Here is a 13421-nt window from a genome sequence, read left to right as displayed (position 1 = left end):
GTACGATTAAATTAATCAATATCCAGGAACATGAGTAAATGAAAATTTAACAACACGAAGATCAAGATTAACAACTTACTTCAAGACAAGCTTCTTTGACCCTTTGTTGGGCATATTGTAGTTGCTCTTCTGATAACGTGATTCCAGTATATCTGCATCCTGTTTGTCTAACAACCTCCAGCGCAAGGGTTCCCCAACCACAGCCAATCTCTAGAAGCTCATGCTTATCGGTAACCCTTGCCTGCAAATCAACCGTAACTAAAAATACTAAAAGAAGCTCAGATTACAAGACCTCGTAGCAAAGTACTTCACCTTTTCAATCAAAAGCGACACTTTTCTCATCTGTGCAAGTCTGAGATCTTCATTCTCATCCTGCCACATAATTAGAAAATAGTATAGCAAATTACAAACCTTAAATCGAATTTAAAAAAAAAAGTCTCAACACAACGTGAACCATCGGTTGCACATATACAGGCAGATACATAGATTCAATGCTTCAAGTTAAGGACAATGAAAGCATACAAACCTTGAAAATTGGACAATAATACATCATAGTGTCGTCCTGAACAGCGAAAAAAAATCATTGCTCTAGATCAAAAAATACAAGGTGTCAACTTCCAATCAGGGAAAGAGAATGCACCGAGTCAAAGACTACTTGGATGACCAAATGACTAATATATGTGTCTTAGCAAAACAGTAGGTTATGATGAGCCATCACATTTGACAGATGAAACAACACAAACAACTTCTGGACCCAATTGAGACAATTATTGAGAGCCATGCATAAGATGCAGTCAGATAGATGAAATGGACCAATTAAAGTAAGTGATAATGAGTGATGCAACAGAATGCAGATGGCAATGAAAAAACACTGTTATTAGAACCTTTAATGAATGAACTTTTGCAGAATGGGATAGAATCTTTAACAGCAATAAGAAAAAAAAAAAAGGAAAATCTTGCTTCATATAACTGACAAGATCATAGTGGCGGGAGATGTTTTGTCGAGCTTGCGTGATTGTATTCTGGCGGGAAAGATGCTGAAAGTAAAACTTTGCAGATGCCAATCCTGCAGTCATGATTATTGGTTTCCACCAACCCCTGGATCAAGCATTTCTATTTGTTAAAAAAGGCTCTTGGCATGGCTCCAGTCTGCAAACCAATCACACAGGAAAGAGATAAGCAGCATTAAGAAGAAGTTACCCTTTATTCATATGATTTGCATAATGGTTATGTTTTTCCCTTCCATCAATGTGTATCTATGCAAACAAACAAGACAAGAAAACAAGTACCTAAGTTAATATTACAAAAAAAAAAAAAACAAAAAAAGGCCATAGTTGTGGCACTAAATGTAGCATAGAAAGCAGTAGTCACCAAAAAGAGGTTTAGAAGGCCCTCTTCCTTGTCAACAAAAGATATATCACCATTTATATATGCATCAGCAAGCCCGAGATCAGCCTTTGTAGCAACCTGTTAAAAGTATTAAAAAAGACAAAAGAAGACTAATATAAAAAATGTTGCAAGTCCACAAGGAAGATCCGAAATGAAGTACCAAGTAAATGTTTGTTTTATGAAAATAAAGGGTTGCAGTTAGAATCTACCTTCCAATAAAATGAAGGAGAGTGAATTTTCATCACAGACTTGAGACCATCTTTATCATTGGTGCCTTGAAATTCAAATAACGTGCCACCTTCCTCTAGAAAACTGCAGGAAAGTAACAGCCTGTTCAATCATATACAAAAATTTAGCCTGCATTGCTCTATAGTCTATTCACACTGGATGCTACAGACAAACCCTGAGGTTGCTTTCAAATCATACAACTGAAATTGAGAACTCTGACACCATCTCATATAATAATTTGCTGACACCAGCACTTCATCTTGGAAGTTTGGAACAGAAGGTCATACCTATTTTCCTCTTTTCACCTTGTAGTGTAATAAGCACCTTTTATGATTGTATCTCAATTATTTCTAGTATAATTCTATGGTAATTTTCGCCCTTCTGTTATTATATATTTTACCTGAAGATTCCATATATATTGGATTGACTTTGTGTTTTCTTTCGGCATTTTCAGCTTTTATGAATCTCTTGCATGCCTTTCCTGACTACTGCAGGAAAAGAAAAAAGTTTTAATCATCGTGGATTCCACTTGAGCATCTTCAGCTTGGAACCAAAACCAGATTTCAGGCCCATTTCCTTCTTCCTTTGACTTTTTCCCTTTTTTTTCACTTTCGAATATTTCCCTCTTACAATGAATGCCCATAAGCACACAAATAAAGGAAAAGAAGAAATAATCCCCACAAAAAAAGTCGATAACATCCTTCCACTTAATTTTTAGCCATCTCCTCTTTCTCTCTCTCTCTCTCTCTCACACACACACAAACATGTATATATCACAGACACTCTAAGAAATGCAATCAGCAAACAAATAAGTAAACAAGATGAAGATGATACGTAGAGATCAAATAGATAGGGGCATAACACAAATAAATGAACATCCCAGAGGAAACTTGCCTCAAGTAACCTGTTGTGATATAACTTTTCAGAAATCTAGTGACAATAAGGCGGGCTCCACTCTCCATCAGGGAAGGTGTCATACATTTTCTATTATCTAAAAGAACACATCTAGAGTCCAGTAAACCCTGTGCTGCAACCATTCCACCCTATCAGAAGAAACAACAACATGAATGTCAAGGAACTAAAAAAGCACTGAATTAGTTAGATAAGAGACAAGGTGAAATTTTCTATGTGAATTTGTCTATGAAAAATAGACAAACAGCCACCAAAAACTATATGCTGTATTCCACAATCCAACTTCAATAGTCAATTACAGAAAGGAACAGCTTAACCATTTTCAGTGATTGTATGGTACATTACCCATCCCACATGATTGGAGATTTGTAAGCAACAATATTTACCTTCAATCCATCCTCGTGGAAACCATATCCTGCAGAGCAGAATGATAAATAGGAGTTTGACTCTTCGAAGAGAAGTTGTAAGACCAAAAGCAACAGAGTAGACACAAAGGACAGAATAGTGAAACATCTAAATCAACTGTAAAGCAATTGCAAGCCAAAAGCTTGCATGTAAAGTATACTGGAGTTGAACTGCCAGTTCTATTATACCATTTTGTGATGTAAAACATTTCCATTTCTATCACAGAAATGAATGAAACTGAAGCAGTAGGTCATATTAAAGGGCACTTATCCAAAAGTATACATAAGTCTCAAGATTCTAAAAGAAGAGAACCGATAAGAAGAAGAATCTGCAACCAACCTTGATATGCTCCAGAAAACCAGATTCTTCTTTCTCCTTGAATTTTACTTAATTCAAGTGATGCCTTCACAGAAGCAACTGTTGGAAGTGGATGACTTGTCGACCATTTCAAAACGATATTTTCAGGCAAATGGGGTGGATTCAAAGTTACAAAAAAATGCAAACTTGTCTCCAAACTCTGCAATTCCATGAATTTTAACCAAGAATCAAATAGTTGCTATTGCCATTTGAAAGACATTAGGAAAGGAAAATAGATGGAAAAATAACTGTTTTAAGATCCTCTGATGTAAAATAGAGAAGCTTCTAGGATTGAAAGCATGCTTGTCGACATAAAGGTACTGGACTAACGCCTTGGGAAACAGAAACAGGAAAACAAAAGAGCAGAAAACGAGACATTTGTTTTAAGAGAACCAAATAATAAACATAATACAAGAGCAGAAAATCTGTACTAGAAAAGAATAAAGTGCTTCAATGAGAAATAAAGGTAACCACAAGATACCCTGCAGGAGCACAAGATCATTTTAAAGAAAAAAAAAATAAAGAAGAATTTTTCCTACATGAAATACTCAGAAACAGCATCCATAAAATGGGGGAAAGAGCCCCATATATGTTCACTAAAGGAAGATTGGACCAGCCCAAAAGGTACCTTGTGTATTGACACAATGACCAAACCGCCTTCATACAGAAACAGCAATACAGAGGAAGCAAGAACTATACTTACAAAGTCAAACAACTTTTATTATCAGTATTCTGTTTAATCTTTTGTGCATTGTGCTTGTGCACATACATGCCCGTCGTGTGTATAAACATTATCATAGTTTTTGTTAGCAACAATACGTTTTATGAGAAGAATATGTGTATATAAATACAAACAACACTCTCAACGCCTCTCTCTCTCACAAAGTTATGGACATCAATGAGCATAATATTGTGTGCTTAGCTACCTGGAATAAGGTATACGTTGAATAAAATAGATAGTTAAATGAATTTCTTGAAACTTAAGAATATTTTTTCATTTCACTAAATTTTAGGTGTTCTTAGTAAAATATTCATTTTTGCATATCCCAAGTGGACATGACTAGTATGTTCTCTAATTTCCATGTTCTCATATCTCTACATGTACGGATTGCAATTTCTGAATGCTTTTCTCATGATTGTTTTGCTTGTCTGTCTGCTTAATTGCACCTACTTATGGTCTAATATTAACCCCAAAAAAGGTGTCCTCGACACCTATCACTTCTTAAATACGTTCTGAATGGCTAAACTTACTTGAACCTATAAGATAACAAAATGTACCCAACCATATTGCTCTGCCAAGTTGATAATAAACAGATTACAGGTTCCTCATGTCTGTGCTGGTGCACTGAGATAGAGTAGAGCGAGAGAGAGAGAGAGATTTTCTCATTCATGAACATATGAAGGAGAATTGGAAGAGCAACTAGGCAACAGCATTATAAACCTGAAGCACATTGAGCCAATATGTCACGCAAATTCTGTCCCCTTTAGCCCCAAGAAAGTTCCAGGCACTCCATGCAGCTGGGTTTTTGGGCATTAAGCTATGATCATGATGAAGATATATATCACTGCAATTAAAACCAGATAAATCAATCAATAGTTGAAACTGCATATCAGAAAAAGAGTTTCAAACTGAATATGAAGAAAGAAGAAACTGTAGAGCAGAGCAGCACATTTTGCAGAAAAAGCTACTGCCTCTTAAAGGAGAATTGCTTGCTTCAACTAACCAGAATCACGGATGCACTGCCATGCCCTTTTTTCATCTTTTTTACCATGACATCCTTTTATACTGATTTTCTTGTTATCCCATTTTAACAACTATAAAGTTTTATGATGCTCTGACCTAAAAAGGGGCAAGATAACAACTGAAGTAAAATCTATCAAGGCAGGTCCATCCACCAAGTTTTCGTGGCCAATTTTAGCAACTTTGAATGGAATTGTTAATACATTAGTAAGGAGACATTTGCCACTAAAGGTACAGTTGTCTCCAACAATATCCTCTGTGTTGTGCCATACGATCTCCTGCACCGGTATTTCAACCTTTTCTAATTGAAAGCATAGCACAATAAGAAAGTCACAGCAGCCATTATCAGCAGATGGGGATTTACCAAGTATGTTTGGCTTCACCACCTATATTCCAATATCTTCCACTCTCATCAAGCCAAGAAGAACGAGATGGTTATGAGTTTGGTGACAAAATACTTTTAGTTGTTTTGTCAATTTAGGATAGTCATAAGACTTATAAATGCCAATGAATATAACATCTCAGAAGCATAGTGCCATGCAATGTTATCACAATCAGTTTCTGGATCGAATTAGTCAACAAAAACATTCAGCAAATGGGCAGAATCAAATTGGAATAGGGATCATCTGTACGGTGAATCATATTTACTAAAATTATATTTCAAATAAAAAGCTACAGAAAAGGAGAAACAAGAAAAAAAGCTCAAGAAAATCCTAACAAATAAAAAGAAAGTGATAAAAAATTTAAAAGCAATAAGAATTTAAACTTCAGTAGATAAATAAATAAGCAAAGTAGTAACGCTATAGTTTAAGAAATATCAATGGTTAGACTTGGCCGATTGAAAGGGAATTGTCCAATCCGATGCTAATTCAGCCAATTTAACATAAAACCGGCTGATTTCTCGAAGCTCCCCTGTATACTAAGGTGAATGTGATCGAATTACTGCCAATCAATTCGAAGTGGTCAATTCAGACTGATTTTCACAACAGTGATTCCATGTACGTCATTTGCTGTACTCACATCATAAAACATAGATCTGAAAAAAAGAAAAATGTCGATGGAGCAAAAAAATAACTGGAGAATACCTATAAGCATACTGAAAAGCACCGAGAACTCTCGCCTCGTCAAATGTAGCACCATCTCCCAGTATTTTTAGAGCATCAGGCGCGTGGACAGCCATTATGCATCCATCATATGTATCGCTCATAGCAGTTTCTGTCACTACGGAGCATCCTGCAAATTTATACGATAAAGCCTGTGCACGTTGTTTTTGCATCCTTTCTTTATCTTATTTCGAAAGGCTTAACAATAAAACTACCCAATGTTTGACATGTAATGCAAAATCTTCCTCTTAATGGGCAACAACAATGACGAAGCAGAAATTTTAAAATTAATAAATACCAAAATTAACAACACAATAGTAACAAGTTGGAAGACAACGGTAGAAAGTGTAAATACATTTGTTGACTGCTCAGTACTTTCTCTTATTCTTATTATCTTGGCGTAAGTTTATGAAAATGAAGACAAGTCAAAGTAGATTCAGTCCTCTCATATATGGGCGCACTTATATTTTCTGCTTATTTTATTCTTAGTTTTTTATATTTTACGTTTTAGAGAGGGGAAGAGCATCGTCAATGTAATGTCAAGATTCAAAAAAGTTCAAGGCTAGTGAAACTAGCGTCGAACATTATCATCTGACAGAGATTAATTTGCACCTTCACATAGCTACGGAGCCCTTCAACAAGAAAACTTGTTACCTCCAGAACTTGTCGAAACAGATTTCACAGCACAGCCCGTTCTTATCTCACAACCCCGTTTCTCCAATTCCGCTCTTATCTGTTATTGTTCAAAGGACCAAACGTGATACGGTTAATGTTCGCGAGATGAACCATCAGTTTCCTGGTTTATGGTACATCTGAAAACTTGCAAACCTTATTAACATACGAATGCGTGCGATCCTTCACGGTGAGCCACTGTGGCCGCCCAAAGACCTGGAACATGATAGGTAGACCTTCTTTGAGATACATCGTCTAAATAAAGCCAACAAAAAGGAAAACTATGCAGGAGCATGAAGAGGTGAGCAACAATTTCTAGCTGAATCTTGATGGCCATCATTCAATGAGGTTAAAGCTCTTCAAAGAAGAGAATATTTATCATCAAACGAGGCGAAGACGATCACTCTCACCGACCGACGATTCTGAAAACCGAATGCTTCGACAACCCAGACCGTTTCTCACAGGAAAAATGCGTGTGTTCTGACGGCGAACAGATTTTGACAATCCTTCATTTTCTTTTGCCATCGTCAAGCAGAGGCCTCCCTCTTTCTCTTGACGCCAGCAGACACTGGTTAGTTCTTTCCAGAACCAATGCACAATCTGACAATCATCATGATCCTGCCCAGATGAAAAGAACACACATCCACTCCCCCTTCCCTTTCCCGTTCAACAACGATAGTTCGAATCCTATCTTCCCCGTCAGGAGTCTGAAGATTGAATGCCATCCTTTACTAAGGTCTCGCACCAACAAATTTCCGCCCCTCTCACGCAAACCGCGCTTCACTGGACGCCGGTTAGAGGAAAAGTGGGATTAGAGAGTGTCGGAGAAGAGAAGGAAAACGGCTCCTTACCCTTTTCTTGATTGCATGGAGAGGATCGATCACTTGAAACTCGCAAGGGCTGAAGAGGGAGGCGCCAGACTGACAACGGGTATCCCTCAGAGGAAAGAGAAGACGGGTTCCTCTCACCAAATTAAACTGGTTCCTTTCCCTCACCAAATTAAACTCAGAGGGATAGAATGAGTGCCGTTCAGGATACCAATTTTGGCGGGACGGGAGATGTCAGGTCCCCTTTAAACGGACTTGGTGTGGGCGGTTGCATGGCCCGCCAAGAATACGAGGTTGTCCGCTTAAAAGTAGACGACAATGGTTGCTAAGGGGTTCGAGATTTTTTTTAACACTAAACATGCTTCGACGGCTAACATAATCCAACTCACTTACGACCTTACCGCAAATCTTGTCGGTTTCATTCTGTTGCGACCAAATTTTAGAGAGAACCATGATTTACTGAGAAAGGCATCGGTGAGGGGTTAGAGGCACCTGAAGGAGGTGATGGTTCCGGCAGAACGAGAGCACGCAGTAAGCAGAACAACTGAGCATTGCTTCGGGAGAGCACGACCAAATTGACGCACACATTGGTATCTGCAGGTCGAACACATCTTCTTCATTAAATTGATGCTGCCTGTGCTGGTTGAAGTGATTCAGAAATGGAGGGAATGACTCACCAGGTAATGGTCCCGAAATGCATTGGAGTAGCCCCGGGATTTGATGAACTGCCCAAGCGTCTCGTTACGGACAAGGTCAGGGTTGTTCTCGTGCTCCTCAACGTAGCTGCAGAAGAGTGCTCAGATTGTTATGAATATTGCGTGTGTATTTAAAATATGTAGTTTATGTTGGCAGAACTGTATGAGTCAAGCCAGGAACAGCTCTTGTTCATTGTATTCCTCTTTAAAAATATGAATGGGTTGACCTTTGCTGATCGAATCCATTCGCTATTAACACAATCAAAGTATTTTTGTTTTTAGATCAAGATAAGTGCTTTATTCTCCTATTCAAAGAAAGTTGAAACTACTTTTACGCAACCTATTGTTTCCTTGAACTATATAATCTTTCGGTACTTTAACTTGCTCATCAATACCTTTTTTATAACATGAATAATTGTAAATTTAAAATGAAAATTAACAATGCCCCCCATCATCATAGCAACGCTCAATGACAAAACAAACTTTTGCACATTTTTCAATGTTAAGGTCCCATGATACAGGTCTCATATATCATCACTCGATAACACATCAAACTTTTGTACATTTTCCAATCTTAGGGTCTTGTGATAAGGGGTCCACATAGATGTCAACGGATAACTATATCTGATTACCAATTCAAATTTACATAACATTTTTCTTTTTTTTTTTGGCTCCTGATCGGTGCAGTACATCATTCAAGGGAGGATCCCGGGTCAAGGTCCATGGCCCTTTTGCAATTTTGTAAAATGAATTTTACCTGTTAATTTTTAAAAAATTCATTTTAACCCCCCATGAAAAGGTTTGAAAAATAAAGTGGGCCTCTGTCCACATGCGCCTACAAAAGTGATGTGACCAAAATTTCACTTTAGGGAGACCCCACTTTAGAAGTTCGCAGCGGATCTGAAGGGGATTTTGGCTTTCTAAAAGTTCTTTTTTTATTTGCCTTTATTTTTTGTTTCAGCTTTTAGGTTTAAGAATATTTCAAAAATTTTCACACCTGGACATATAAGGTGAATGTTTGTGCCGACGATTCAATACGTCACGCCATTCACGTGGCCTATTGTGCTCCACTCGCTTGATTTAACATGTCAATGTTCACGTGAAGGTAAGCAGTTTTTAGCATCCATCACTGTCGTCAATTTCCTTCTCCTCTTATTCGAACGGGTTGATAGCAGCATACTTTAGGCGAACATTTGGGCCCTATGTATAACTTAGATTCAAACTTGAATGATTAATGCAAAGAAAAACCAGCAGAAAGTTCAAAATAATTCTCAATAATAAACTTCACAAAGTTGACTTAGTAAAAAGTTATTAACCAAGCCAACAAAGTTCACAAAGTGAACTTAACTAAGTAATGATGTAAAGTATGCACCAAGGAGTCTTTAAATAATACACTTCTATTACTTGTTAAAATGAATCTTTCAAAAAAAGAGGCATAAAAACTCACATTAACTTACTCACATAGTGAGCTAATACCCAAATACCTAATGCCCTTACACTTGAGGACACACTTGAAAACAGCTCACGAAGTGCCTTACACTTGAGGACACACTTGAAAACAGCTCACGAAGTGAGCACACAACATCTCAATTTACTAGATTTGATTTTGATGCTTTACAAAATGGCCAGCACTCCTATTTATAGGGAGGACTATCGGGGGTGGAAGAATCCTCCACATTTTATTGATAGGAAAGAATCCTCCACATTTTATTGATAGGAAAGAATCCACCACATTGTATTATTCAGTGATCTTCGTAACATGACTAAAAGTTTTTTCAAAGTCAATGCTATACTGTTGTGAAAGTCCTCTCGCAACTAATCGAAGTTTATATTTATCGACTGTGTCATCTGCCTTTTTTTTATTTTATAAACCTACTGACAATTAATGGGCTTTACTATCGCAGGCTTTGGTACAAGCTCCCAAGTCTCTTATGCTCCAATGCCTTCATTTCATCTTTCATTGTAGCTTACCATTTTTCAACATCTTTTCCTTATTTAAAAGAAGTTGGCTCAAACTCTCCATGATGGCCCAATCTGCATTTGCATACCTAAATTTGGTTTTGGCACTCTTGTTAATCTTCTTAGTGTTATAGGTGCTCCTTCTGGTTCTTGTGATGGTCTTTCTTCTTCTATACTTCACTATAAAACAGAACTAGCTCATGTTCTCCGTGAATTTGCTCGTTCTTCTTGTCTTAATCATGTTCAAGCATTTGAACTTGTTTATTTGATAGTTTTGCTTTTGTGTTTTCTGGATCAGACTCTCATTGATTCATCTCAAATTGTATTTTGTTTCAAACATCTCTCTAAAAAATTGGAGAGTTTGGAAGCGTCTTCTTTTCTTTTGACCACCAGGATGATGCTTTATCGAATATGACATTGCGAGAAACATGACCTTGTCACATGTTAGGATTAGCACATCTTCATCCCTTCCGATATAGATCATATCCAACAAAAACACACCTCGCCTTCTTGTCAAACTTAGTCATGTGTTGCTGATATAAAAAAACATAGCATACACAACCAAATAATCCAAAATAACTCATTGATGGCTTCTTTTTATGGAGCACTTCATATGTTGCCCTAAACTTGAATTTCGGCAATCAATGGTATTCGATTAATTATGTGTATTGTGGTGCTGACACGTTTGACCCAAGATCTTAGTGAGATGTTCTTTGCATGCATCATGTTTTGGCATGTTTCTACTATGTAACGATTCTTTTGTTCAGCCACTCTATTTGCTGGGGTGTATAGACACATGTAAATTGCCTTTGAATACAATGATCCCTCGTTTATGCCATAAACATGTCAGATGTATACTCATCACCATTATCAGTGCATAGACAACGAATTCTATACCCAAGTTCTTTTCTCACCATCTAATGAAACTTCTTAAACTTTTCAAGTACTTCAGACTTTTCTTTCATGAAATAGACTCAAGTATATCTAGAAAAATCATTAATAAATGTGATAAAATATCATTTACCTCCAACTAATGGTTCTGGTATTTTTTCGAATACATTTGAATGCACAATCTCGAATGATGCTTTAGCTTGATATTTCAATTCTTTGAATGACCTCCTGTGCACCTTTCCATATTGACATCCTGGGCATACTTTGTATGTTCGTACCTCAAGCTTTGGAAGACCAATCATCTGCCCTTTATTAGATGTCTCCTAGAGTTTGTTACACCCAACATGAGCGAGTCTCTCATGCCAGATGTTTAGTGTTATGCTTTCTTGTTTTGTCAATATATGTTGTTTTTGTTAACAAGACAAATATTGACTCAACTTTTCTTTCTTCAAATATGGGAGTTCCTTGAACGTCTACATTTCTATAAACTTTCACTTCATTTGGGTGCACAATACATAGTGACCTAATGCTGTAAGTTGTAGTCATTCCTAAAACATAATAAATGTTTCTAAAAATCTAGTCTTTACCAAGGTTAACTACAACCTCTGCTTCTCCAATATGTGCTACTAGAAGCTTCGCGTTGTTAGAAGTAACAACAACTCGATTTCTGTCATATTCTTTCATGCCTATGAATTTGCTCTCATCACCGATCATATGATTTGAGCATCCAGAATCAGTTATCCAATCAGTTTGATAATCGTTTTTCTCTTCTTTTTCTTTTACGGGTTTTATATGAGCTAAATTATATTTTTTTTGTTTAATATCCTCTTTAACCTCCATTGAGTATAGAAACAAACTTTTTTGTACAGTCTCCTTAGCTCCCCCATGATGCTTACTTGTCGTGACTGCATTTCTTTAATCTATTTTGATTCTGCAGTCACGAGCAAAATGACCCAATTTTACACATTTAAAGCACTTCTTCTTTGGTCTCCACTGTTGTGTAGTTTCTCATCTTTTTTTTTATATATTTTTCTCATTCTTTTCGTCAGTGTTCATACTTGGAGACCTAATGACTGGCTTAGCTGGCCAACATGATCTCTGGACCTTACTAAACAATGTTCATCATTATTTACTTTGAGTGAAAGTCCAACCATTTGTTTCGCCAATGTTTCTTGATTGATCAAAAAAATCTCTAACTCCAACGAAGTTGGTTGAACTGCCCAACCTTAAATACCAATTATAAAACTGCTAAATTTTGGACGAAGTTCACGAACAAGAATCACTGCATACGGGCATAATTAATCTTAGGCTCAGGGTCAATTTGAGAAGTCTCTCTACATATGTTTTTAACCTTTATAAAATACTCTACTATCAACATGTTTTCCTGAGTTAATGTAGCTAATTCATTTTCTAACAGTTGTAAGCGGGCGTCATTAGCTTGAGAAAATAGTGCTACAAAAGCATCTCATACTTCTGTAAGAGTTTTAGCATCACATATATGCTCTAATAAATTATTCTCAATTATACCTTAATTATAAATAGAGCTTTCTATGCTTTGATTATCAATTTCTTCTTAGCTTCCTCGTCGACAGTAATATTTGTATTTGATTCCAATACTATATCTCATAATTCATGTCCTAAAATATATGCAAGATTTTCAATAGCTATAATGGCTATTGTTAAGATTTTTAATATTATTTAATGCAACTCCTAATGCCACCATAATTTCATAATATACTTAATCAAAATAATCTTACTAATTAATCGGCCCGTAGACTGAACCTCGCTCTAATACCAATTGTAGAAAAAAATGTGGGCCCTATATATAACTTAGGTTCAAACTCGAATAATTAATGCAGAGAAAAACTAGTAAAGTCTCGACGTCTAAAATAATTCTCAATAATAAACTTGACAAAGTTGACTTAGTAAAAGCTCATTAACCAAGCCAACAAAGTTCACAAAGTGAACTTCACTAAGTAATGATGTAAAGTGTGCACCAAGGAGACTTTAAATAATACACTTTTATTACTTGTTAGAATGAAACTTACAAAAAAAAAAAGTACAAGAACTCGCCTTAACTAACTCACATAGTGAGCTAATACTCAAACACCTAACGCCCTTGCACTTGAGCACACACTTGAAAACAGCTCACAAAGTGAGCACACAGCATCACTCAATTTAATAGATTTGATTTTGATGCTTTACAAAATGACCAGCACTCTTATTTATAGGGAGGACAAGT

The 13421-nt window shown here is 36.6% G+C and overlaps 1 protein-coding gene across 9 annotated transcripts in view; it reads right to left on the bottom strand.

Annotated features, from left to right (window-relative positions):
- The window catches only part of LOC116265647 (uncharacterized), a 48879-nt gene that overhangs the window by 27862 nt on the left and 7596 nt on the right, over positions 1 to 13421 (bottom strand). The window contains exons 5-12 of one of the 9 annotated variants that reach the window (XM_050080844.1): positions 8312 to 8417; positions 8127 to 8228; positions 6964 to 7023; positions 6790 to 6868; positions 6118 to 6265; positions 4733 to 4856; positions 3274 to 3451; positions 2916 to 2944 (exon numbers count right to left, since the gene is read on the bottom strand). The exons of 2 other annotated variants lie outside the window; for them this stretch is intronic. In XM_050080844.1, coding sequence (XP_049936801.1) covers positions 2916 to 2944; positions 3274 to 3451; positions 4733 to 4856; positions 6118 to 6265; positions 6790 to 6868; positions 6964 to 7023; positions 8127 to 8228; positions 8312 to 8417 — 826 coding nt within the window. The remainder of the gene's footprint in view (positions 1 to 2915; positions 2945 to 3273; positions 3452 to 4732; positions 4857 to 6117; positions 6266 to 6789; positions 6869 to 6963; positions 7024 to 8126; positions 8229 to 8311; positions 8418 to 13421) is intronic. 6 more of the 9 variants (XM_050080843.1, XM_050080842.1, XM_050080841.1 and 3 more) reach the window with 6 other exon arrangements.

This window comes from Nymphaea colorata, chromosome 12, assembly GCF_008831285.2.
Source record: "Nymphaea colorata isolate Beijing-Zhang1983 chromosome 12, ASM883128v2, whole genome shotgun sequence".
Taxonomy (NCBI): domain Eukaryota; kingdom Viridiplantae; phylum Streptophyta; class Magnoliopsida; order Nymphaeales; family Nymphaeaceae; genus Nymphaea; species Nymphaea colorata.
This window is presented reverse-complemented; position numbering and strand designations above follow the sequence as displayed.